Here is a 27179-nt window from a genome sequence, read left to right as displayed (position 1 = left end):
TTCATCCTTAAATGCATTTTATTTGTTGCTGTTGTAGTTACTGTTACCAGCTTCTTCATTCTTTTTACATATAATACAAACTTGAAAAACAGACTAAAATGAACAAAAATAAGAGGAAAATAATAAACACCCCTATGTGACTTTTTCCACCGTATAATTGTGTCCAACATAGTCAAACAATGCTACTGTGTTGCTAATGAAGGTACAAGTGTCAGCAGGAAATGATGATGAAGTGATGAAGACGATGTCCAATAAAAAGCACAAAAAAGAAAAAAACACCTTCTTAATAACAATTTACATCAAGGTCGGTGCTTCCTGACTTTATTCCTGGAAGAAAAAGTTTGTGAAATTCCATCCACCTGCAGTCTTGGTTGGACTGGGGTCAGTAGGCCCTTCTGATCTCGTAGGGGGACCAGGGGTTCACTCCGTCCTCCTTAGCCCATGAGGAGTGGGCGTCAGTGCCAGCCGGGAGGCTGCTGTGACCTTCGCCCACCTCCTCTGTCACCATCTTGGACACCAGGTCACTGACAGGGCTGCTCATGTACGGGGGGCATGGAAAGGAGGAGGGCACAGGGTAGGTACTGCTGCTGGTTAAAGGATGGTAGTGGACGTCCTCCAGGGAATGCAGGGTGTAGGGCTGGCTGCTGGGGACGGGGCCCATGGACGAGCCGCGGCTGGGGGAACGGTACTGCGACGGGCTGCCAGGGGGCTCCGGGCTGGGCATGGATGGAGGGACACTGACAGAGGCCAGGCTGTCTGGACAAAGGCCCTCCACCTGGGATACCGGCTCCGACCCTGACTGGTCCCATGAGTCACGCTAAAGCAGGAAAAGATGAACAAAGAGGAAGAATGATTCAGTTATTCATTTCCTGATCAGATAGGGACACGGCTGATGACAAAAGTGCCTCAGTGACAGGACCATTTAGTTGGTCATATCTGTTTTTCATGCGTTACAGGAACGTCTGTTTTGCAGAAAAAGTGTTCAATGCTTTGAAAGGCAGTGCTATATGCATGGTGCTTTGATTTTATCTGAAAGCAAGGCTCCCATTACAGTAACCATGGCGATGGTGCACAACCAACCCTCAAACAAAGTTTGGAAATTGATAGTAACTTTAAATGATGTTTATAAGGCTGATTACTTTGCTCCAATATATACCTGGGAGTGTTAACAGCAAGTAAGTGTTAACATGTCAATAACCGCATATTACTGATAATATGTTTTTATTTTATTTTATTTTTTTTCTAATTATCTTGTTTTTTTTATGCATCTGTGTGTTGTTTTTATGCATCTAACCTCCCTCCCCCTTAATGCTAACACCTTTTAAAAGCCTAACCAGGGACGAAGGCTGCAAATTAGCCCATGGCTACAAGCCTTACGTACTTGGACATCGGCCACCTGTTTGGTTGCAATGTTTAATTGTACTGTCCCTGTCAAATAAACAAATAAATAAATAAAAATAATAATCTGACTGAGGTAGGTCCACAGATCTGAACCAGAGCTTTAACCTAACAAAGCAACAACACTGCACTTCTTTTATTATCTACAGGGATAAATTACAACCACAAAAACTATTTATGGCTTGGCAAAAATAAGTTTTAATCTTCATATCTCTCTTACAAAACAACAGAAGAGAAATGCTTTTAAAATTAGTTAAAATTTGTCTTTTTTTTTTAAAGTTTGTGACTCCATATAGCTGGAAGCAGTAGGCGCCGTCACCAAACTTTGGGCCATAATCTCACTTTGGAGTCTGGTTCTGCTGGAGGTTTCTTCCTGTTAAAAGGGAACTTTCCCTCTCCACTGCATGCTTAGTATGAGGGATTGCTGAAGAGTCAATGAGTCGATGCAATCAGCTGGTTTTTCTTAGATAGAAAACTTTGAATCAATCTGACTGGATGATCTGGTGAACTGGAAAGTTTATCTTTATTTCTCTTTGCTATAGTCATATATCAAATCTTCTGTTTGAAAAAAAAAAGCAAGTTCTTTTCATGGCAACATACTGTCTGCTTTAGACATTTTAATTTAAAAATGTTCAGCATTATTATGCTGTCATTAAAAAAGCACCAGCTTTTTAAAAATTACAATAAATCTCACTTCTTTCAGCCAGATGAACAGTACCCAGCAACAGGCGGGGGAAGGGGGCTGTGTGTGATGCATTCCAGCACTTTTGTCTTTTTCTGTTATTAAAATGACAGAAAAAACTCCAATTCAGAACACAATTGCATTGATTCAAAGTTTTCTATGTAAGGAAAACCAGTTGATTACATCGACTCATTGACTCTTCAGCAATCCCTCACACTAAGCATGCTTGTAGCGACAGTGGAGAGGAAAAACTCCCTTCGAACAGGAAGAAACCTCCAGCAGAACCAGGCTCAGTGTGAGCGGCCGTCTGCCGAGGTCGCCTGAGGTCTCTAAAATACAACTTCTGCTGAAAGGTTTAAAATTATACCTCAGTTTCCTGTCTTTATTTCACAAGTCTCTGGAATTGCAGCAAAAAAAATTTGTAAATCAGACAAATATATTATTTATTGATTGTTGCGGTGCTTCTGTTCAAACCCAAAACAAACCCTTATACTGACCAATAAAAATGTTACTAACAGAGGACACCAAGTGGAGGGATTTACAATCATTATGATGGCATCCCTGAGGTGTACGGAAAGCCAAAAGATAGATCAAGAAATACATCCATTTCAATGATAAATATAAATAAATAAACTGCTAAATAAATGTAAAAGGTAAATGGTTAATTTTTTCATATAATTAGGTAATTGATCATTCAAATATAAACTGTATTCTTCTTTATGTATAACTATTAATTTGGAGAATGCACTATTTAATAATTAAATGTTTTATTAGATATTTAAAGTACATTTAAAGTTAAGAATTAAGTAATGAAGACTAATTATTATAAGATTTTCACTAATTACTTTACTTCATATGTATAAATAAACATGGAGTGAAGTAATTAGATATGTTTTTAGAGGGTTGCATAGATAGATTGATATATTTGTGGTGTTTTAAAGTCTGTGTCTACTAAGAGTAAGATGGCGGACGTTAACAGATAACACATCTACTGCACCGCCACAGCGCTGTGTTATAGTCTGTTGAAAATACGGTTGCCAGGGAAGAGAGGGAAGCAAAAGCCATCAAAACCAGAACATTACCATTTATATCTGATTGAAACTGATCTGTTGAGTAGACAGAACAAACAATATCTTTTAATTTCCTCCACGCAGCGTTGGATGGGATGTTATTAAAAAACCTCACTGTGTTTAAGTTTGTCATTTCCTTGTTAAGTTGCAATATAGAAAAGTCCCACAGATAGAAACACCTTTAACTTTGGAAATAAAGAAACATCTTTAGTAATAAACTATATAAAAAATATAGCTTTGCTTCTCTGATTACAAATTAGAAAAGAAATCATCATATGATTTAGTATCCAAAAACAGTTTAAAAGCTCTCTATACCAGATTCCTAATTCTATATTTTTTATTTTTGTTCATTTCAAAGATAAACCAGCTTTTAATCAGGTGTTTATTTATTCTACTGCAGTAGGAACAAATAAAGTATTTTGATCCCTGAAAGTTTCCCACATTTTTTCCTGTTAAAAACACAAACATTTATGTGCGGAGCTGCTCAGTGGGACGGTGGGAAGCACTGCTGCCTTGCAGCAAGAAGGTTCTGGGTTTGATTCCCGGCTCGGGGTCTTTCTACATGACTGTTAGGTTAATTGTTAAAGTTTCCCTATGATGGACAGGCGCCCTGTCCAGGCCGGACCCCGCCTCTCACCCATAGACAGCTGGAGGTGGGGACCAGCACCCCGTTTGGGAAAATTCCAAATCTAGTTTAGTCATTTTTTCTTAAAATAAGTGACTTTGATCTTGGATTGAGGAGGTAAAAGAGACATTTTGCCAATGGAACAAGACAATTTACATTTAAAATAAGAAAACACAATTGCATTGTCATATTTCAAGGGAATGTTATCTAATTATCTTATTTTAAGTGTGAAAAAACTCCATTGGCAAACTATCTAATTTACCTACTCAAATCAAGGGTAAATACACTTAAATTAAGAAATTTTTACTTATTTCTAGATCTGAAAATCAAGTTAAGTGCAAAACACTGAAGTGAAAGGTTAATAAAAACACAGTAGAAACCTGGACGGTGCAACATGCTGCTCTTTAGAGCCACCTTTTACAGTTAAGATCAGCTTAAGCTCAACCTGTTTCTATTCTTTATAAGTTTAGTCAGATTTGGATAGGAGAATCAGTTAATATCAGCTTCCGCTTTTTGTTGCAGATTCTCAAATTAATTCAAGTTGGTCTGTGCCAACTATCAGTCTTCTGGGATATGGGAACCATAAACCATGTTTAGCAATGGCACTTTCACTAAACGTTTCTAAAAAAGAAAATATGTTTTTGACAAATATTTTTAGAAAAACAGAGCAAAAACTGTTGATTTAAATCTGGACTTTGACTAGGACATTAAAAAAGAACAACTTTCTTTGGTCTAACTGGTATTGTCCAGAGTTTCTGCAAATATGGCCGACATCGTCCAGATTTAAAATACAACAATTACATTTTATTTTGATGAAACAAAGAAAGCAGAGGACAAGTTCCTTGTTCATTGTAGTTCTTAAGCTCATCTTATTTCTGTACAAACATTATATTTATTAAGTTTATCTTATTAAATACAATCTGAAGGTGAGCATCTTTGCTCTGCTACTTTCCAATCTTCCTCCCTGCACAAATAAACAAACAATATATCTTTGCGAAGTCGATGGATATTTATTTATTTAGTTTTTCAGTGGAACTCATGTTGATCTGTACAATGATTGGATATAATATAATCTGCAAACCTTTATGCATTTTGCAGCCAAGTTTAATAAATGAGTGCAACTAAACCCAGACGCTGGTGAGAGTTGGTGAAAGTTTTTGGTGTCGTTCACGATCAAACTAAGATAAAAGAAGAGATAATTATGCTTAAAGATTTATGGTTACAGTTTAAGGGACATTTTAGAAATAATTGTGGATGTCTGTCATCTCTACTGCTCCTTCAGAGGTTCCAGTAAATCTCTTCTTTCAGATTAGATTCAGGGTCATTTATTATTTTAAATATTCTGATGTAGAATATATTTCTGTTTATGGATTTTGGGTCAAATGGATTTCCTTGAGATGTTCATAGCTCAGAACTTCCTCGTATTATAAATATTTAATAGTTAGCTGACTTAGGAGCAAAATAGGTAACACTTAACGAAATATTATGGATAGATAGCTATTTAATTCCTTTTTTCCAAGGAAATTAAAGATATAAACACATTTATTTTCCCCTTGCAATTACTGTAGCCATTCATAATTAGCCCACTTTCCTTGGCTGGTCCCCTTCAATTCCTTTTTAAACATCAATCTTTGTTCTAAAATATTATTTCTGTCATTATTTGTGGACATTATGATCTAAAGAGAAGCGCCATCTCCTGGTCAGACCCTGTAATTCATTGAAAGAGTGGAGTCAGAGTAAAAAAATACGTTGGGTTCATGGAGGGGATTTTGCTGGGAGTTGTAGGGTAGTGGGCTGCCATTCGGCTGCCGTTTAACTGGGAAGAGCCATTTTAAATGGTTGCTACCGTATGTGTCAACTGTGCACAACAGTATGTGAAAAACTTTGCTTCAGAATCCTACCAGATATAAATGTGAGGATTCTCCGCTGAAAGGCGGCAACAAGGAGGAAATGGCGGATGAAGGCAAGAAGGAACTTCCAGAGCTGGAGAAGGTGGCAGCGCTGCGGTAGTCTCCAAAGGTTTCTGGGTAATAGCTGTCAATGAGGGAGGAGTAGCTGCTCATAGTGGACGGTTGTGTGGAGGAGTAGACGTCAGGAGGGAACTGCTTGCTGGATGCACAAAAGTCTGAGTCGGATAAGAAGGGTCTCCTCATGCTATAGTAGCTGGGCAGCATGTGTGACCCTGTTTGGGGAGAAGAAAGTGTTTATGAGACTAAATGTCAGCAGAGCTGCTGTATTTAAAAAAATATCACAATATCTCAGATGTGCAGAAAAACATAAATGCTGGAATCTGCAGAGGATCTGAGCTTGCAGAGACGTACCTGGCATCTGGACAAATGAAGGCGGAGTAGTTGATCCTCCCTTTGAAGAGGAAAGAGAGCTTTATGTTAGAATGCATTAAATTTACCTGTGTCTGAACATGTAAAGATTTAGATAAAAGGATTTCCTGAAACTATTCGTGTAGATTTTAGTATATAGAAAATGTTTGCACTATCCATCCTACTTTCTGTTGAACACATAGTCTTCACGGCTTTGACTATCAGTTTACTATTTTTAAACCCCACAGCAGCAGATAATCGACTTGGGTCTCTCTTTTTTTTTTCTTCTCTAAGGCCAGCTCAAAGTGTCTCTTTAAAGTCTTACATAATTATTTCAGTAATCCAAACATCGAGCTACTTCGTCTCAGTTATGACCGTAGTGGCCTACATTTGAACTCTATTTTTTTTATTATTTGTGTTTTTCCTCCCTCTCCATTTTTTCTTCTTATCTGCAAAACAAATGGCCTCTTGGGGACAATAAGGTGTCATGCTCCTGTCAGTGAAAAGAAAAACTGATAAAACACAAGCAGAGCACTGAAAATCCTGAAGCAGTTGATGCAGCACTCAGACATCGTTAGTGCAGGCAAGTGAAGATTTGCTAAATTTAATGCAACATAAATTCCATCATATATTTTAATAAAATAAAATAGTACATGGTACTTTATTGATCTCACAATGGAGAATTGAACTCTCTGCATTTAACCCATAGCCGTTGGGGAATGCTGTGTAGCACCTGGGGAGGATTTGCAGGGTTAAGGGTCTTGGTCAGAGACACAGAGTGGCAGTTTGTGGGGGTGGGTTTTAATCTCACAACCTCAGGATTCCAAGCCCTATGCCCTGACCACTAGGCTGCCACCCCCACAGTTTATGAGGTAATGTCCAAATGTTGAGACGTAGCATCTGTTTCCTTTGTTTGATAATAGCTTGTTTAACAAAGCCTGGATTTAGTCAGTTAAAGTTAGCATGTCCAAAGCAACAGCTAGCATAACCCATGGAAGTAATTTTATTTTATTTTTTTTACAGGGGGGACATGTCCCCTGCACTTTTTGAAATGCCCGTTTTGGTTCCCTGTTCGTTTTATTGTCCAAAAACAACGTTATGCTACAGTACACAGACATTCGTCAAGCACTAGGACCATGCTGAAAGCTGCTTCCCTGACTTTAGACCGTCCACAAGCTCCTGATTGGCCCACCGCTTTTTTTCTTGCATGATTGGCTGTCACTGCTGTCATTCCTGAGAAGCTCACTTTACAAACATCTGATGCGCCACTGAATCGGGTCTGTGATTGGACACCCCCCCGCCCCCCCCCCCCCCCCCCCCCACACACACACACATACACATACATGGTGTGACCATATTGAGGAGACAAGTCTTAATAACTCTATGTGTGTGTGGCTCTGAACTAAGGCCATGCTGATCCACTAAACGTTTGTGTTCAAGAAAAATATGCAAACTTGATAGCACGCCCCAAGCTGCTCTACTAAACAGGCACTACCAAAATAGTGTCTGTGATATCAGGATCATTTCAGATGCACTCTATTTGGGAGGATAAGCAAATGATATTACTAACCTCCTGTAATTTAATTTTAAAACCTAATTTGATTGCTGCAGCAGGTTTTCCATCTATATTCAGAAGGGAAGGTGGAAACTCACATACCAGAAAGAGGCATAGGTACAATGATAGGATAGAGAGACTCTTCTCTGCCTAAGGCCCCCGTCCACACGAAGTCAAACCCTGGCCTAAACGCACAAATTTTTCACCAAACCAGCCTCTCATCCATAGGAAGCCGGCGTTTCGGGGGTCTGTAAACGATCTTTTTTTTATTCAGCCTTCAGAGTGGGAAGATTTTGAAACGCCGTTTTCGCGTTTCCATCTTTAAGCTCTAACTGCATTTTTTTTTTTACACGCATGCGTCATAGCGTCGCCTCTAAACACGCATGCGCGACACAGTATCACAACAACAATGGCGCCGTACTGTGTTGAATGGTTGCTGCTCATGCTACTCACCCTGCTGTCGGGCTTACAACAGAATCTTCTTCTTCTGGAATATCTCCAGGAAGAACAGAGCAATATGGACGACATAGTTCAGCACCTGAATTTGACTGAACCACGAAAATGGACCCGCAGGGCAACCATGTATAAATATTACTGCGCATGCCCAACATTTCGTCGCCTATTTTTGCTTCGGCACCACAGCGCCACTTACAGGCCTGGCATACATTTTGCAGCGTTTTCATGCATTCGTGTGGACGATCACATTTATTTTACGTCTCCGTCTTTACGGCAAACGTTCTGGAAAATATTAGCGTTTCGTGTTCGTTTTGACTTCGTGTGGACGGGGCCTCAGTCATTAAGCTCAGACTGTGAGTCGTTGAAATGGAAGAGACCTGTCATGGTAAAGTATTAAAGCAATAATTTGGGGGTTTGCCCAAGTGATCAACGTGTTTTTTTGTGGATTTGGAGAAGGCATTTGACCATGTCCCCCTGGTGCCGGTCATCTGGTCCCTGTACAAGCGGAGTAGGAGTTTGGTCTGTATTTCTGGTGTTAAGTTGGAACCGTTGGACTCTGAGGGCCCTGTCACACCTACTTAGAAAGTCTTGGAATCTCCTAAAACGCGACGCTGAACTTTCTATGTATTTTATACATAGAGTATTCATAACGACTCCAGAACTTTTGTCAAATGACAGCCTAACTTATGCATAACGCACGGCAGCATAATGTCCATGAAATTATGCACAATCATCATTCCATGAGCATTGCGCAGTACGCAGTTTGAGTTATTGCTCAATATCGCCCTCTGGAGCAATGACGCGCCTGAGGGGAAATACAGCACTTGGACTTGATCAGCAGCTGATACCGCACCGTGACGTCACAAAAGGAGGAAGTAGTGTTCTTTGACAAACATGGATGCCTCCAGTAAAGCACGATCAGATGAAAATTACTCTGAATTAAAAACATTTATCATGTATTGAACAGTATGTAAAAATTTCATTTTTAAAGTACTTTTAGAAGTTTGAATTCTGAATATGATCAAACTTTTCCTTTAAACCATCTCTTATGGTTATTTGCAAGGACTTTGCACAATTTTATAAGGCGGTGGCTGTTATATGTATGGAGGATAAAAAGTGGCAAAATTAAATGAATAAATACAGCGATAAACAATTAATTAAATGTGTAATTCATTAAATAGATAAGGAATTAAATATATAATTGTGTCATTAATTTAATAAAATACGTCTTCATTTCATTAAAAAAAAATATATAATTATTTCCGTTTAGCATTTAATAATTGAATGGTCCTGTGTCGCAGTGCATCGAAACCATTAAAAGAATCTGTCAAACTCACCCATCAAAGTTAGGGGGCAGGTTAACACGAATCAAGTCTCTGTAATCGATTTGCTTCGCCTTAATGTGCAGGGTGACCAATCAGGTGTTAGATAACCGCCCCCTAACTTTAATTAATTATTGAGACATTTAATTATTTATTTAATGCTGTATTTATTTATTTAATTTTGGCACTTTTTATCCTCCATAGATATGGGGCCTGTCATCGACCACCACTGCAGCTTCACTGATATCTTTATTAAGCTTCTGTATTTTGCTTTTAACAATAAACATCCACAGTTTGCAGACAGAACAACTGGTTGGGCTATATAGATAATTTGCACAACAGTGTGTCATACACAGAACCTGTTCATAGCTCCGCTGAAATTAAAAAACAACAATGGTTCCATATTGTTAGCTTAAGGGTGTAGAAACAAAGCTGATAAAACAGTAAGATTAACTTTTCTTTTTGAAAGTACAACAAAACACCTCATTCATGCATGTAAAGGCCCACATTTCAGATTTTACTCTGATCAAAACGCTCCTGGTAATTCTAATTTCATTTTCAGACAATAAATAAAGACCATATACGCACAAAAGACTGATATAAGAGATACCAGTTCATTTCAGTTAGCAGCTGTTAACTGATTAGGATGCCATCAACTTACAATATTGAACTAGAAATTTACAGACTACTTTCATGACATAATAATTATGAAATATATTTTAATAAAGATATCAAATAAAAAATTAATTCTGTTTCTAGAAGCTACCATCATATTTAATATAAAATAATGAATATGTCTTTCAATAAGTTTTCTTTTTTAGATTAAAAGAGCCTTGTGGAAAATTAGAACATTAAAGCGGGTTTTAAACCTCATTAAGCTCCACTTTATTTATAAGATATTTAGGTGTTGATGGAAAATAATTATAATGACCAAATATGTAGACCTCAAAACATCTGAGTGGATTTCATACTTAATTTTTTAAATTTGTAAATGTTTCCAATTGGTTTTCTTATTTTTTGAGATTTTAATCAGATATGTTTCACTTTCTGAAAGTAAATGACTTAAAAAATAAAAATAAAAATTAGGTTTATATCTATGAAGCATCAAACTCACAATAATATTTTAAAATAATCTACAGTTTAATCAAACATCTACATTTTATATTTTCAAATACATCGATCTAAACTGCTACATGTTTTCCTGTTTGTTTCACAATAATACATTTCATTCTGCTTAAAACATTTTTCTGATGTCATTGGGAAGTTTAGTTATATCATGTTTTCTACAGTGACACCTTGTGTTTAGTAAAATAAATGCAATCAGTAGTAATCTGTTTTTATCTGTTGATTTTTACACAAACTCTGACCTAAATCTGTGTTTTTTAAAAGATCCTCCCTTAGTTGCAAAACCTAAATCTGTTTGTCAGAGAAGATGAACAAAAACACATCAGGCTAATCTGGAAAACCAACTGAATGTGAGACGGCTGCGAAAAGGCTCAAGCTTGCAGAGTGTCGAGGAGGAAAGGGCAGAAACGGGACACTGCAGAGAGGTGAAACATGGATGATCGAATGTTTTAAAGGAAAGTTTGCAGCCTGGTGAAAAGGAGAGAAAAGCCGCCTCAGCTAAAGCAGACTAAAGCAATAAAGACAAGGTTGGGAGGAGGAGCAACGAGCAACGAGCAACACAAGGGAAGAAATACAAGGATATTCTAGAGATTAAGTAATTTACAGAGAATAAATGAGGCCCTGATGCCAATACATTGATTTTGTCAAGATCTGCAATTTTTTATTATGTTCATAATGACATTATTTGTTTTTTTCTGTTTTGGGGAAGCTTTCCTCTTGCTTAGTATTTTTAGTTGATTTCTCTTTTTTTTTATTTCTGAATGTTATTAGTTGGGTTTTATGTCTTTACTTTTGTCTGTGTTTATTTCTGTATTACGGTATCGGTTTCCTTAGTTTCTCCCTTGTTTTCTATAATGCATTTGTCGCTCAGCCATATGTTAATTAGTAGATGTTGTTTGCTCTGAGGTTGTGAGTTGTTTGCTCTATGATCACTGGATCATCTGCTTATCTCCTCTCTCTAAGCCTGTGCTTTGTTACTTTGTTTATCTTTTATTAAGTAATATTTTGCTCTAATTTAAAAAAATCTATGAAGATTCTATTCAATGGAAATGTTTCCATTCTGGATACAACATCCTATCAAAAACAAAACAAAAAACAGGTTTCCAGGAGAGTGCTGTATGTCCTTTTTACACTTTAATGTCTTCTTTTTTTTATTTTAAACATATTTTTTTAGAATTTGTGTTTTTTCTCGTAAAGAAGTCTAATTTGTGCAGAGTAAAAGACGTGCAGGCCTAGTAGTCATCCTGAGCTGCTCACACAGTGCAGAAAATGACAGAGCCTCTTGTTTTGCATACTGTAACATGAAAGAGTTGATATTAAGCCCATGTTGGCTGGGACACACGCAAATGTTGAGGGCAGAATTTGAATGTGATTTGCCAGTGCCAAGACTTCCTCTTGTGGCCCAGGTACGGCTCGCTGCATCTCTGAAGGCTGTGTATGGAAATGAGGTCGCTAAGGCTCAGGCTGGGGGGGGGGCTGGGGTACCGTATGTCCAAAAAAGAAAAAAAACTTCCTTCCTATGCAAAACAGAAGTTATATAATGTTACATGATCAAATTTGATCAAGTTTTTACATCTGATTTCCGTTTTTCTCGTAGATCCTTTTATTCCTGTCCCAACTTTACCTGTTCTTGGAGTTTCTGTACTTTAACATTTATTTAAAAGCCTCTATTGTGACTGTCCAGGAGAAAATAAACCTATCCTCCAAAAATTAAAAACAATCCACTGGACTTTTTTCCAAGTTTGAAGACGTTTCCTCTTCCCATCCAGGAAGCTTTTTCAATTCAAAATGTCAGAAATAGGTTTGAGTTGCAGGTTTTATACAGGAGCCCAACAAACCATTGCTTTTTATTTAAAAACATGCAAATGGATCAGACAGAGGGGTTCCCCCCTTTAGAACGGGGGTCATTTGGCTTGTTTTTTATAATTTTTTGGGAATGACTATGAGCTGGATGACTGAGAACCTTCACAAGTACATATAACTTGAAGTTTATCATTTTATGTACGGCACTGCTGTATTATTTTTACACTTTTATCATTAATTTGTTCATTTTTTATGGTTTATAAAGCCCAACTTATATGAAATCTTTTATAAAACCTGGATGGTCCATACTAAGGATAATCTGTGCCATTTATTTGATTAATTTATTTTAAAATTATAAAAAGCTTAAATTTTTCTAATAGCTCATATAAATATATGCTTTATTTATGAATTGGTTTCATTTGATTGAAACGTAAAATGCATAGTTCACGCAATTTGAACAACAAAAACTTTCTCATAAAAACATAATTTTAAACTGTACAACCTTATTTTTCCTGCAATCTATCTTTTATTTTGTTTTTCTTCAGTTCATAAACAAACTTTAAAAGCAGGATGACGACTCAGACCTGCTGAGAAATGGGAGTACGCTGCTTCAGAGGCAGGAAGTGAGCTCTTTTTCATCCTACTGTACCGGTTCGTGTTCCAGCATGTGCAGGATTACTCTGTGGTCAGAGCGGGCTCTGCTCTCTCAACGGCCTGTTTACCCTCTTAGAACCAAACTTTGCATCAGTTAAAATAGAATAAGAGCTCCTATAGTTACTCTGTGCCTTGTTATTAGCTCCTCAAGCAAAGCTACGTGTGAAAGTTTCACTGAAAAGCACATAAAATGGTTTTAGACACTTTGTCTCCTTGCTTGTATTGTTTCATTCAAACAGCTTAAACTGTTGCGGACCACAGGCCTTTAGATATTTTCCATATTGCAGCAACTTAAACACTACTCACTCATTAATAGAGGAGAATAAGAATAATCCTAGATTTCTTTTTAATACAGTTGCCAAACTCACCCAGAGCCATAGCTCTGTTGAACCGTCCATTCCACCTGCTCTTAGCAGCAATGATTTTATGGGATTCTTTATAAATAAGATTGATCTTATTAAAAATAAGATCATAAGCACTCCTCTATCCGCGATTGTACCTGAGGTAGTCATGGAATCTGAACCGGGTTTAGACTGCTTTGATCCAGTTGAACTCTCTGAATTAGCAAAATTATTGTCTTCATCTAAGCCTTCAACTTGTATGTTAGATCCAGTTCCAACCAGGTTATTTAAGGAGGTATTCCCTTTGATCTCCTCCTCCATTTTAGATGTGATTAATCTATCTCTGTTACAGGGATATGTACCTAAAGCTTTTAAGAATGCTGTAATTAAACCTCTGCTTAAGAAACCGTCTCTTGACCCAGATGACTTGGTCAATTATAGACCTATATCCAATCTTCCTTTCTTATCCAAAATTCTTGAGAAAGTAGTTGCCAAACAAGTCTGCGATCACTTCCACCATAATGAACTTTTTGAAGAGTTTCAGTCTGGCTTTAGAGCTCATCATAGCACTGAAACAGCTCTGGTGAAAGTCACTAATGATATTCTCATGGCCTCAGATAATGGACTTGTATCTGTGCTCGTCCTGTTGGATCTTAGTGCTGCATTTGATACAGTTGACCATAATATTCTTTTAGAAAGACTTGAATATTTTGTTGGAATTAAAGGAACAGCACTAGACTGGTTTAAATCTTATCTATCTGATCGAATTCAGTTTGTTCATGTTAATGATAGATCTTCAACACGCTCAAAGGTTACCTGTGGAGTACCACAGGGATCAGTGCTAGGACCAATTCTCTTTACTTTATACATGCTCCCAATTGGTAGAATTATTAGACAGCATGGGATTAATTTCCACTGTTATGCTGATGATACCCAGCTATATCTGTCTATAAATCCAGATGAAGCTAACCCATTACATAGATTACAGGCATGTCTTGAAGACATAAAAACCTGGATGACTCTTAACTTTCTGCTTCTGAATGCAGACAAAACAGAAGTTATAGTCTTTGGACCAGAGTCTCTGAAAAAGAAACTGATTAGCCAGTCACTTCATTTGGATGGGATTAAACTGATTTCAGATAATAAAGTAAAAAATCTTGGTGTTATTTTTGATCAGGACCTGTCATTTAAATCCCATATCAAAGAGGTTTCTAGAATTTCCTTCTTTCATCTGAGGAACATTGCAAAAATTAGAAATATCCTGTCCAGGGGTGATGCTGAGAAACTAGTCCATGCATTTGTTACTTCAAGGCTGGACTATTGTAATTCTTTACTATCAGGAAGTCCACAAACTGTAGTTAAAAGCCTTCAGCTGATCCAAAATGCTGCAGCCAGAGTTCTAATGAAAATGAAAAAGAGAGATCATATCTCTCCTATCCTGGCTTCTCTTCATTGGCTTCCTGTTAAATCAAGAATAGAATTTAAAATCCTCCTTCTCACATATAAAGCCTTAAATGGCCAAGCTCCATCTTATATCAGAGATCTGATTGTTCCTTATGTTCCTAACAGAGCACTTCGCTCTCAATCTGCAGGTTTACTAGTGGTTCCTAGAATTTCTAAAAGTAGAATGGGAGGCAGATCTTTTAGTTCTCAGGCTCCTCTCCTGTGGAACCAACTACCAGTTTTAGTCCGTGAGGCAGACACCCTGTCTACTTTTAAGGCTAGGCTTAAAACTTTCCTTTTTGATAAAGCTTATAGTTAGGGTGGCTCAGGTTATCCTGAGCTATCTCTATAGTTATGCTGCTATAGGCTTAGACTTTTGGAGGACATAGGGACCCCCATTTCATCATTCTGCTTCATTCTCTCTCTGTTCTCCTATTCTGCAGAATCTGTTAGTTCAATCTCTAACCTTCTGCTCTCTCTGCTTTTCCTCAGAGTAGCTTTGCCTTGTCTGTTCCTGTTTGGCTGTGACGTCATCCTGGAAAAAAAAAAACGGCTGTGCTGCTTCTATCAACACCCTTGTTAATAGATGTTGGAGATCGGCCTGTTTTCCAGTGTGGTCCTGTTTCTCTGACCGTGACTGAGTGGATGTGCTCTCTTCGTCCTCTGGCATGGGAGCTGCCTTGGAGCTCGTCTGCCTGGCTGTGTGTTTCCTGGACGGGGCAGCCTTTTACAGCTGCTTTTTGTATCTCTGCTTCTGTCTCCTTGAACCCCAGTCGGCCTCGGCAGATGGCCGCTCACACTGAGCCTGGTTCTGCTGGAGGTTTCTTCCTGTTAAAAGGGAGTTTTTCCTCTCCACTGTCGCTACAAGCATGCTTAGTGTGGGGGATTGTATTTGAGTCAATGAGTCGATGCAATCAACTGGTTTTCCTTAGATAGAAAACTTTGTATCAATTTGACTGTATGATCTGGTTGAACTGTAAAGTGCCTTGAGATGACATGTGTTGTGAATTTGGCGCTATATAAATAAACTGAATTGAATTACTGAGATTTTCCAACATCAAGATAAATCTTTATGTGCAAAAGCTGCACAAACAGATTGCATCCTGTAAAACCATGATCCCTTCCATTCTCAGCTTTTTGCTTTATCCAGTCCTGAAAACTCTCCTTTTTCAGCCGGTTTAGGCAAAAATTTAATTACTCAAAATTCCAAAATCTGGGTTCAGATTAAGAGGTTTTTTTGTAACCAGCAGGGTTTTGGTTTTTGTGTTTATGTTGTAAACACAACCGGTTTGAGGCGGATATCTCTCTGGAAATTAACGATTTAAAAACAAGTTCCAGAGAATAAGGATTCAGAAACATTGAGGTCTTTGTTGTCGTGTATTCAGGAAACAACTGCATGTCTGCATGGGGAAGCCCTGCCTCACTGGAAAAAGGACCGCAGTCATAGAAGCGTTTGTTCGCATGTCGCTGAGTTCCAAGAACATCCGAACCACCTGCTAAAAAATCCCCCCGTCTTAAATATATCCGCCAGTTTGTTGTGTGCTGAGGTCACACTTAAATCATCGTGACGTAGAAGTTTAGTAGTTCTTTTAAACAGACTCACTGCTCACAAGGTTAGTTGTGATCATCTCCCAGAGGAAAGAGACATTTCTACCATGACCTTCTTTCTGTTTAACACAGAAAGTACCCCTGGATCAGTGCTTCTGTGTTTGTCTGATCTGTCTCCTCAAACTCCCACGAACAAAGTGATGACAGACGGCCGCTCAGACTGAAACTGGTTCTGCTAGTAGTTTCCTTCTCCTCTTCTGCTGTCCCATGCACTGCAAAAAATCTAAATCTAGGGGAGTCACTTTCTCTTAAAATAAGTGCATTTTTTCTTGGATTGAGGAGGTAAAAGAGACATTTTGCCAATGGAACAAGACAATTTTACACTAAAAATGAGAAAACACAATTGCATTGTCTTATTTCAAGTGCATATTCTCTAATTATCTTATTTTAAGAGTAAAATGACTCATTCCATTGGCAAACTATCTCATTTACCTACTCAAATTAAGAGTGAATACACTTAATTTAAGAAATGTTTACTTATTTCTAGATCGTTTTTGCAGGGCGACATTCATGATCAATATGAGGGATTGATTTGATTTGATATTCATTTGCAAAACGTAATAATACTTATAAATAATAAAGTTAAAATAATGATAGAAGAGGCAGCATTAAGCGACTACTATACATTAGAGGAAAGAGGAAATCCAGAAAAATGTGCTAAAAATGAATTGACATGAGGATAGTTTTCATAAAGACATAAAACAGGAGCAATAAGATGCACTTTACAGCAGCAGCCATTGAAAATGTCCCTTCCCAGTCAAAGGCCAGCTGAAAGGCAGCCTACTCCCCTGCGACTCCCAGCAAAACCCCCTCCAACGTCCAGCAACTGGCCTTCTCCTGGGTGTTTACTCTGACTCCACCCTTTCACTGAATTACAGGGAGATGGAGCTTCTCTTTAGATCTTAATGTCCACAAATCATGATAGAAAGAATATTTTAGTACAAAGATTGATGTTTAAAAAGGAATTGAAGGGACGAACCAAGGATCCATCAAGGAACGTGGGGAAATGTTGAATGGCTACTACTGTATCTAGAATCAATAATTTAACAAAGCTAAAATTAAATATTTCAGATTAGATTTGAACATTTTTATTCCTTTACTGGACTGAAATATTTAGTAAGGTGTTATCATAGGTGGATAATCTAGGTCCAGAAAGTAAAAACTCTCTTATTATCCTTCATCAAGATCAAGAAAAAAATCAAGGGATTATTATTTATGCCAATATGCTCAAACTAATACTAATACGTTTACGGTGATTTCATGAATTTAGTGTTAATCAATAAAAAAATACAAATAATATTTTTTGTCGTGATCACTGTCCGGGAGCGGCCATTTTTGCCCCAATATAGTAACACCTCTTTTTTTTTTTTTTTTCTTAACAGCCTCCTGTCTGGCAATGTGGCAATAACAATAATTGTCTTGATGCCAAAAAGAGCCCAACAGATTTTGCTTTCACAAGTGGAGCAGTACAGCTATCACCAAAGTGTTCCGCTTGATTTATGCATATAAATAACTTTATTATAATTCATGCAGGGAGTTTTACAGATTATATGGACACTGCAATGTAAGTAGAACAGGAAAGGAAAAACAGGAAAAAAAGAGAACTGATGAAAGAAAGAGGAGATAAAAGGGAGATAATGATAAAACATCTTCGTCTGTTTCATCATCTGCAAAGAGATGTAAAAAGAACAGAACAACCAACAGGCATGGTACGGGACATACAATAAAGTAACAACTAGATACTATCGCTGAAGTATAAGTAGTATTAGTTAAACGGACATGTATTCTGTGGTAGCTGAAGATACGAATATGGGCTTTCGTAATGCATGGGCCCCAGGGATCAGAGGCCCCAGGGGAGCCCCATCCCCCGGCGAGAGCCCGGCCGGGCCCCCCTGAGCAGCTGCCAGGAATAAGTCAGTAGCTGCTCGGGCATCCACCACCAGTGCCCCGGCGAGCCCAGGTGCCAGCCAGCGGAGGGGGAGCAAGATGGGGGGAATGGGCTCCGCACTTAGCGGAGACTTGAGATGTTTTTGGGAGAGGGAGCAGTTCAGACCCCAACCTGACAAAGACCACCCAGGCCCTGCAGCGGCCCCCCGCCAAGACCACGGACCTGGGGGCTCGCTCTTCCTCCAGACTCCGGGTGGCAGCCGGAGAACAGAACAGGGGTGTGAGAAAACCCTGATCCTCCCTGCGCCTGCTCGAATTTAGTGTTGTTGCGTGTTGTTCTCCGGCGTAATTAAAACTGGGGGTGTCCATCACAGTCAACCCCCCCTCAGGAAGATAGGCGGTGCCAGCGCACCCCCCTCAATCGATAACCCAGAAGAATGTTTTCAAGATGACTTGGATAATAGCGCGTTGTGACAAACACCAGATACAGCACTGGGACTTGATCAACAGCCGATACCGCACCGTGACGTCACTAACCAGTAGGTGGCAGTAGTGTTCTTTGACAAACATGGATGCCTCCAGTAAAGCACATTCACATGAAAATTACCCTGAATTAAAAACACTGATCATTTATTGAACAGGATGTAATAATTTCATATTTAAAGTACTTTTAGAACTTTGTATTCTGAATATGACCGAAGTTAGTCAGATTTGGTCATGTTTTAAAACCTTACAATTTAATTTATATATTTGATTGTATAAATTTGAACTTTCTGAAACAATGTTGCTGAAGGTAGCAGTGATCTGACAGCTTTCATTCAACTTGCTTTTGGAAATGTAAAAGAAACTATTCCAGTGACTGTCTGTTGCTGCTGTTATTTGTTAGCCTCGTGAGACCATCCTGATCTCGCGAGCTTTCAAGGTTTCACTCGCAGATCAGTCTGGAGACTCTCCGTTGAAGAAAATTTGGAGCCGTTCACCAAACGAACGTCCAATCAGCGTTCGCTTTGAGGCGGGTTGAGGTGTGACGCAACGAGAAGCGCGACAGTTCAGTCTAAAGAACATGGCGGCTTCAGCCGATGAAACTAGCGTTAGCGTGGCTATCGTGCAAGTTTTATCGGAATTACAGAGTATTTCTTCACTGAAAGAAGAGCAAAACACTGCTCTGGAGGCTTTTCTCAGAGGAAAAGATGTTTTTGCTCTTCTCCAGACTGGTTTCGGCAAGAGTTTGATCTATCAATTGGCTCCTCTTCGTTGTCGCTCTGTTAGTACGTCATATGCTTCGTTGATCTGATTGGTTTATTTGGCCCGTCTATCACCAACATAGGCCAATCAGCTAACCAGTATTTTCGCCCCTTCCCAAAATTACTTCTACGGAAGGTTTCCAGATGGATATGCGGAGCAAATCCATCTGGCGGAGTCAGGTTAGTTATTTGTCCCCATTTCAAACAATAAATTGAGGTAGTTTTTCGTGCTTAGAGACATTTGCAGAACTAAATATATACCTTTTATTGCCCTGAAGAGCATGGCAGAACTCTATTAAAATAATTTCATCATTAGTTGGTTAAAAGACTAATCTAAGAACAGCCAGCATAACCAGATAGAGCGGTGAAGGAAGAGGAACAAATAAAAAAAGAGAAGGACAGGTTTAGCAAAACTGTTTAGAAATGTTTAAATGAAGCTAAATGGGAGCTTTATATGAGTTCAACTGTTTATGCATGAAGCTCTTTAAACTTTAAACAGTCATACGGTTTCTCATCGTGTCATTTAAATTATTGTGGTGATCTAATTAAAGCTTATTGGATTTTAAAAAACTATGCAACCTTTTATGATAATATTGATTAAGAGAATTATTTCAAATTCATGGTTCACCTCATTACCTCGGTTTAATTACCTTTATCTGCTTTAAATAAACTATTTATACAACAATCCATATGCAGATATGAGTAGTAAGCAGTGACATTTACTCACATTTATTTGAAAAACTCTTCCATCTTATCTTATTTTCTTGTTTCTACACAAGCTTTGTTCTTTGTCTCTGTGCAGAGCCTGCTGAGGCCATTGGAGGTGGAGTTATCATTTAACCCTGTAATGTTACACCATAAGGAAATCAAGTGTTTTCAGCAGCAAGAGGAAGTTTTACTGCAGAGAAGAAAGTATTGTTTTTATAAGCTTTATAAAGCAGGCAGATAAGCAAGTATTTATCTAAGAAATCTTTGAAACAGATCTATAAATCCAAAAATATGAAATTCAGACACTTAAACTGGAAAACATATTTTATTTACAATGAAATACGTTGACTTTAGGAAATTAAATGTATATTTTTGAAAGTTTTAGCAGCTTATTGATGGAAAAGCTATTTTCCATACTACATTTAATTCTTTTTTTGTTTTTCTATTGCTACGGCATTCAAAACAATTGAGGATGGGTTTAAGTTAAAATTAAAAGTTAAAAGTCTGAGCATTCATGCTTTAGCTTTGAGTTAACTCTAATAGTAACGTTTTTATTTGATGCAAACGTGCCGGAAGTAAAACAAAGACCACATGAGGGAAGAAAATCCAGATGTTCCCACAATCTTTCCCTGGATTCTGCTTTACTTTACTCCTCTTTATTTACGTTTCCTTCTGTTTTTGCCTGTGTGAGTAATTGTCGCGTAATTATCAGGAGTTTTCTGATGCAGACGGCTCCTTCTCTGTCTCCGTGGTGTTGATGCCCAAACGTCAAATGTCCAAAAAGACAAAGAAACAAAACAACCTGAACTCATTTACCGCTGTGGCTGTCGCTGCACGTATTTCTAGGTCACATTGTTTAGGAGCTTTTTGCTTATGTTTGCAATAATGACAAAATATGCATCACTGGAAAAGTCTGTTTACATACTTTAAAAGCCATGTCAGTCATTGGATATGTTTACACACTTCCAGTTCCTTGACAGCATCATTTTGCCAAGAGCAGTGAAAAAGATTCTACAGCGAAAGAACAAACAGCTTTGAAAAACAGCAAATATAAATGACAAAATGGGACGACTTCTGCTGCTTTCACATGAAATCTCCTTAGAAAATGTGCATAACTGTGTGATGTGATCATTTCAACCAACAGCTGTTTAAAGTTGAATAAAGGTGGAATGCAGCTATGGAAGCAAACAAAGAGAAAAGCTAAAGAATAGGAGCCAAGATTTTATGTCCTTTGGGGAAGTTTATTTTTAAAAGAAATTAAATTAAGGATATAAGATGCATGTATCATTTCCTTTTATCTTGCTAAAAATATATTTTTATATTACAACTTTAAATTGAATATGCTGGATTTACTGCCTGTAACATTCCATTGTTAATTGCCCCATTCCCACTACCCCTCTGAAACCGATCCGCGCTGAGTTCGGACAGACCTTGGATCAGTTACTCGTGCCAAGCTCGGTTCTTACATCCATTTACACATCACGCTAGCACAGTTCTTCGCCTCCTATGTGTGGTCCTTACGGTGGCCCTGAAGTGCAAACTGCAACTACACATCTAAAAGCGCAACTACATTAAGGAAATCGCAACTACATAAAGAAAAGCGCCGTTTGACCCTTGAACCGGAAGTTGCGTCGTCTGAACAGTCCAGCTTCTTTTAAGTGTGTCTTCAGTGTACGCAAACTAACTGAAATTTCGTAATTAGTCTTGAGCATATCCAGTATCACCTCGTACGTATGTCCTGATTCAAAATATTCCTGGATAACGGCAGCTATGTTTGGGGCGCCGACAATATCCATGTTTTCAAAAGCCGCAGCAGACAGAATGACTTCCGGTTCAAGGGTCAAACGGCGCCGTCGTCCAATCAGCGATGTCTCATGTTTCCCACTGGTACCTACCTTTTCCGGTAGGTTAATGTAATTGTGTTTTTCTTAATGTAGTTGCGCTTTGCTTTATGTAGTTGCGATTTCCTTAATGTATTTTCGCTTTTAGATTTGTAGTTGCAGTTTGCACTTCAGGGCCACCGTAGGTCCACAATACTTCATCTCTCAAGGAGGGAATTACGCAAAAAAAATGGTGGCGCCCATAACATTTAGGAACTGAAGTTTGTTTATATCAGTGATATTTCGTCATTTGTGAACGTCATTCGTCATTTCAGGCGAAGAAGGCATCCCACTTGTTATCGGAATCATCCCAGGTCGCATCGTGGTCTTTTGATGCTATTTATTGCTAGTCAGCTGAGAAATAGTTTGTGTTGTGACCAGGTGAGGAGCTGCAAAAGGAGTTAGCTGACTGTAAAGGGCTGGGTATCCTCCATAGCAACGTATCACAGTTAGCCTGTCGCAGGTATGACGGAAATATTTCTGATGCCAAATATTGAAGCGCGGTCTGAGCTACGTTATTCCACGCCACAACACAAGAGTGACAATCAGGAACTAGCTAGGATTGTGGGCGTCCGTATGTCGGTTTGACGAGGTTGTTCGCCGTCTACAACCCCTCATCCAACGCCGGACGACACACAGTTCCACAGTGAGTGTTCCCCAAAGACCGGCCGTGGCAAACCAACAGACCGTCGCACAGAGCTACAAACTAGCGTCCTGCGCGGTGTCTGGGGTAGTGTCTGAGGTGTGCCAGGCGTTGTAGACGGCACTACAGCCAGAGTTTCTGCCATTAGGTAGCAAACGGGTAATGCGCCTAGTGTTGAGAGGATTTAGAACTGACCAATCAGAGGCCTCCTTTCTCTCCTCCCACGAAGTCAAACCCTGGCCTAAACGCACACATTTTTCACCAAACCAGCCTCTCATCCATACGAAGCCGGCGTTTCCGGGGTCTGTAAACGATCTTTTTTTTATTCAGCCTTCAGAGTGGGAAGATTTTGAAACGCCGTTTTCGCGTTTCCATCTTTAAGCTCTAACCGCATTTTTTTTTTTACACGCATGCGTCATAGCGTCGCCTCTAAACACGCATGCGCGACACAGTATAACAACAACAATGGCGCCGTTGCTGCTCATGCTACTCACCCTGCTGTCGGGCTTACAACAGAATCTTCTTCTTCTGGAAGCAGGGCAACCATGTATAAATATTAGTGCGCATGCCCAACATTTCGTCGCCTATTTTTGCTTTGGCACCACAGCGCCACTTACAGGCCTGGCATACATTTTGCAGCGTTTTCATGCATTTGTGTGGTCGATCACATTTATTTTACGTCTCCGTCTTTACGACAAACGTTCTGGAAAATATTAGCGTTTCGTGTTCGTTTTGACTTCATGTGGAAGGGGCCTTAATGGGACTAAATGTTTCTGAGCTGAAAAGAAAAATTTCAGCTTTTGGAGGTTGTTTCTACCATCATCAGAAAGCTGAAATTATTGACGTATTATATTTCTTCGGCAACAGGTCATCAAAGAAAATGAATAAAAAAAATGCGATCAGAAACTGAATTCTGAACCACCAGACTGAGAGCCTGCGACTTGCCCCAGATCTAAGTACAGCAGTCACCTCAACACCTATGCTTTTTTAGCAGACCACAGTCTTTAGTGTGTGTTATATTAGTAAAAACCATGGAATGAAAAACCCTTTGACCCCGCCTGAAGCATCTGCCCTCCCCCCTTTCACACTGATGTTTGGCTTTGGGCTTGAATCTGTTTCAACATGGAGCTCAGCACACAGTCTCGGTAAAAAGGATCGACTATTTTCTCTGGGTTTCAACACTTAAAAAGTTAAGATCCAATTCCTAACATATCATTATCTATTAACCAAATCAAAGAATGGAAGCTACTGAATAATTTAATATGCCACTTAAAGCTTACATATGCAAAGCAACAGAATTTAAAGGGGGTGTTTTTTATTTTATCTTTAGAAAATGTGTAAAGTAGAACAGGTTTTAATTATAGGAAGGAAGAACTGCGTCGTTAATAAATGTCACAACGGTTAATAACCTCCGTTAACCTGGTTACATATATAACTACATGTTAATTAAATGAGGGAAACCATATTTTTGCTTATTACAGTAGATCTTTTTCTGACACATTTAGTACCAGGCTGATATCATACAAATATTTATGAGAAACCAGTAAGTTTAGGGCTTATATTTCAATATTTGACCTTATATTGAAGATATAGCTGAGGAATACTGAAATAGGCACAGATGTCAAAAGTATTCATGTTTTTTACTTGAATAGAAGTACAAATTCTACTGTTTGTAGTAGGATTTGTACTAGTGTTCCTATTAGGTCATTATGATTTAAAAGTAGAGATGTTGAAAGTTATGACTATCGTCAGTGAATCCAGACTAGAACAGAGATCTTCTGTTTCAGTAGATAAACCATTAAGTCTGAGGCTGTCGGTAAGATTTATGTTTGAAACAGAGCTTTATACCCAGTGTATGATTCATCTTGTGTGTTTGCATAAAACCCTATTAGTTCTGGCAGAGCAGAGCTTGTTTTCTGTCCAACAAACCACAGCCTACATCCGCTGAAATGATCACATTTTAGATTTAAAAAAAAAGACAGGTGTTTTGAAAGAGCTGTGAAGGAAGCCATTTATGTTAAAGGAGATAAACCGACCTTAAACAGAGGGGCTGGACTCAGGTTTCAGCTCTCAAAAACCCACAACGTAGCGATAGAGTTGATTCCTTCCCAATGCCATCTCAACCCCCATCGCTATGCAGGGGAACAAAATGTCTCATCAGGTCAGTAAGGCCAACTATGACCCTTAACGACTGCCTTTTCAAAGGAATGGGCAAATATCGGGTTTCAGTTTCAGTGTGCATGTTTTCTAAGCCATTACAAGGCTTCTGTTCGGTCTCGTCTATAAAAGCCTGGAACTCAACGCTGATCCAGACATTTTGAATTGAAAAAGCTTCCTGGAACCTTTTGGAAATCATCAAGCATTTTCAGAATAGAAAGTAAAGATGTAGAGATTTTTTTCTTGTTGTAATACCAGTTTATCCTCCAACCAACTGAGTGGAGAGCAGTCTGCATATCTGCAGAGTGGACATGCCAGCATTAGAGGGAAACCAGTGAGTAAATAGGGTGCCATGAAAGCCTTTTGACGTGCAATTGGTGGTAATGAAAAGCCAGTCTTGCTCCTGCATGCAGACATCTAAGATACAGTCAGATTTGTCTGTATGTACATGCTGGGTTGTGTGTGGGTGGGTGTGTGTGTGTGTGTGTGTGTGTGTGTGTGTGTGTGTGTGTGTTTGACAACAATAGGAGGTTTGTCTGCAGCTCGCTCATAGCAGAGGACAATATCGGCTGGCAGGTGTGTGTTAATCAAACTTTGCATAGGCAGCCTCCTGCATCGGCTCTTTCTCTGTCTCCCCTTCGCTCCCTGTCCTCCCACCCCGCCTCCACCTCCACCTCCAGGGAGTTTTTGGAAGATCACGGCCATTGCCTTTGCACGCATTGTGTCAATGTTCTTTTGTGAGGTCTTTATCTGCACACACTATGCACAGGTATTTACAGATGGGCTTTATGAGTGCTTGAGGGCAGCAGAAACAGAGGGAGGAGGCAGGTACAGGTGGTCAACGGATCACCCATTGGCTCATTAGAGCACAAAACAACACCATATGTAAACAGGGAGAGGATACTATTTAAAGGCGACGGCATAATTGTGTTGTTAACTGAATGTCAACTGTGGCTACAGTGTTTGGTTTATGAAAGATGACGAGGACAGACGGCACAGGAGCGTACAATAGCAAAATGATCCGTGCTTACGTTATATCTGGGCCCGTTTGTCTGTCGGGATCGCTTCTCCGCCAGCAGGTCTTTCACCGTGTGCTTGACCCGGACACCCTGGTACACTCTCTTGGAATATTCTGGAGAGCAGAGATTAAAAGCCACTGAGAGGAAACATATGGAGAAACAGTTCATTCTCCAACACAAATTCATACAAATTTTCATCCATCCCCACAAATGTGTCTTCATTTGAATGCTTCACAGTTTTATGCATATAGGCGAATGACTCTTTGGGATTGTGTGTATAAATGTCATGGAAATGTCCCTTGGTCTGGTTAATGCAAATGGATGGCTAAAATGAAGCAATTAACTTAAAAAACACTTGATTTCCACCAGGCAATAAACTAAGCTTTAGGGGAACATTAACAAAAAAGAAATAAAAAAATGAGAAATCGCATTTATTTATTAACCAGCTTATTCCGCATTTGTTTTAATAAATCTGACATCGGTGCTGGTGTGATTTGGGGACATTCCTGGGAAGCAAAGGTCCAAACTCAATGAAAATGCAAACTTTATTATGCAAACGGAAATTGCATGCAAAAAACTATATGTAAAAGACCCCAGCTTTTTGAAAGGATATTTTAGATAAGCTCCCAATCTGCCCAGCTAAGAGATTCTTGAAAAAAAATTAAAATAAAAAACTCTGAATTTGAAATAAATGTATATATTCCTCATTTTTTTTTTGTGGAAAGGAAGTCATGAGTTTTATTGATTTTCCCAAATACAAAACGATACAAAAATCCTTCATTTATTATATAGAATAATACATTTAGAATACGTTTTGTCAGCAGACATATTTCTAGTGGAAGCAGGGCTCAATGCAAAGAGACACATAATCTAACAGGTTTCAGGTATAAATTGTCACACATAAGGAAGATCATTACCCAGACCAAGTTCTTTAAAATGTAAAAATAAGGCATGTCAGCATAAAATAAAACTCTGTCATCTTAATATAACTGACATTTGCAATATTTCTATTAGGAAAAGAGAGTTAATATATGAATGAGAGGGACTTACCTGTATCCATGATGATGCTGAACAGTGTTGCACGCTCTCATACACACACCCACAGAGGCTGCTCTGTTCTCCCTCAGCTGTATTTGCCTACAGTGGCTCAATCCAGGAGAGCAGCACCATACTGAGTGGCGTGCCACTTAGGGAGCTTTAACCACACTGTCAGGAGGGCAGGGACACATGGAACATGCCAC

At 38.9% G+C, this 27179-nt stretch overlaps 1 protein-coding gene across 1 annotated transcript; it reads right to left on the bottom strand.

Annotated features, from left to right (window-relative positions):
- Window positions 1–27179, bottom strand: cunh11orf53 (chromosome unknown C11orf53 homolog). The gene is made up of 5 exons (XM_038271623.1): window positions 26989–27179; window positions 25951–26051; window positions 6097–6136; window positions 5677–5957; window positions 1–817 (listed from the first exon to the last, which is right to left on the bottom strand). The coding sequence occupies exons 1-5, from the start codon at window positions 26996–26998 to the stop codon at window positions 383–385; spliced, it is 867 nt and encodes a 288-aa protein (XP_038127551.1). The 5' UTR covers window positions 26999–27179; the 3' UTR covers window positions 1–382.

Source organism: Cyprinodon tularosa, unplaced genomic scaffold, assembly GCF_016077235.1.
Source record: "Cyprinodon tularosa strain WSP-4 unplaced genomic scaffold, ASM1607723v1 ctg800, whole genome shotgun sequence".
In the NCBI taxonomy this organism is placed as follows: Eukaryota; Metazoa; Chordata; class Actinopteri; order Cyprinodontiformes; family Cyprinodontidae; genus Cyprinodon; species Cyprinodon tularosa.
Note: the sequence above shows the minus strand (reverse complement) of the source record. Positions and strands in the feature narration are given on the sequence as shown.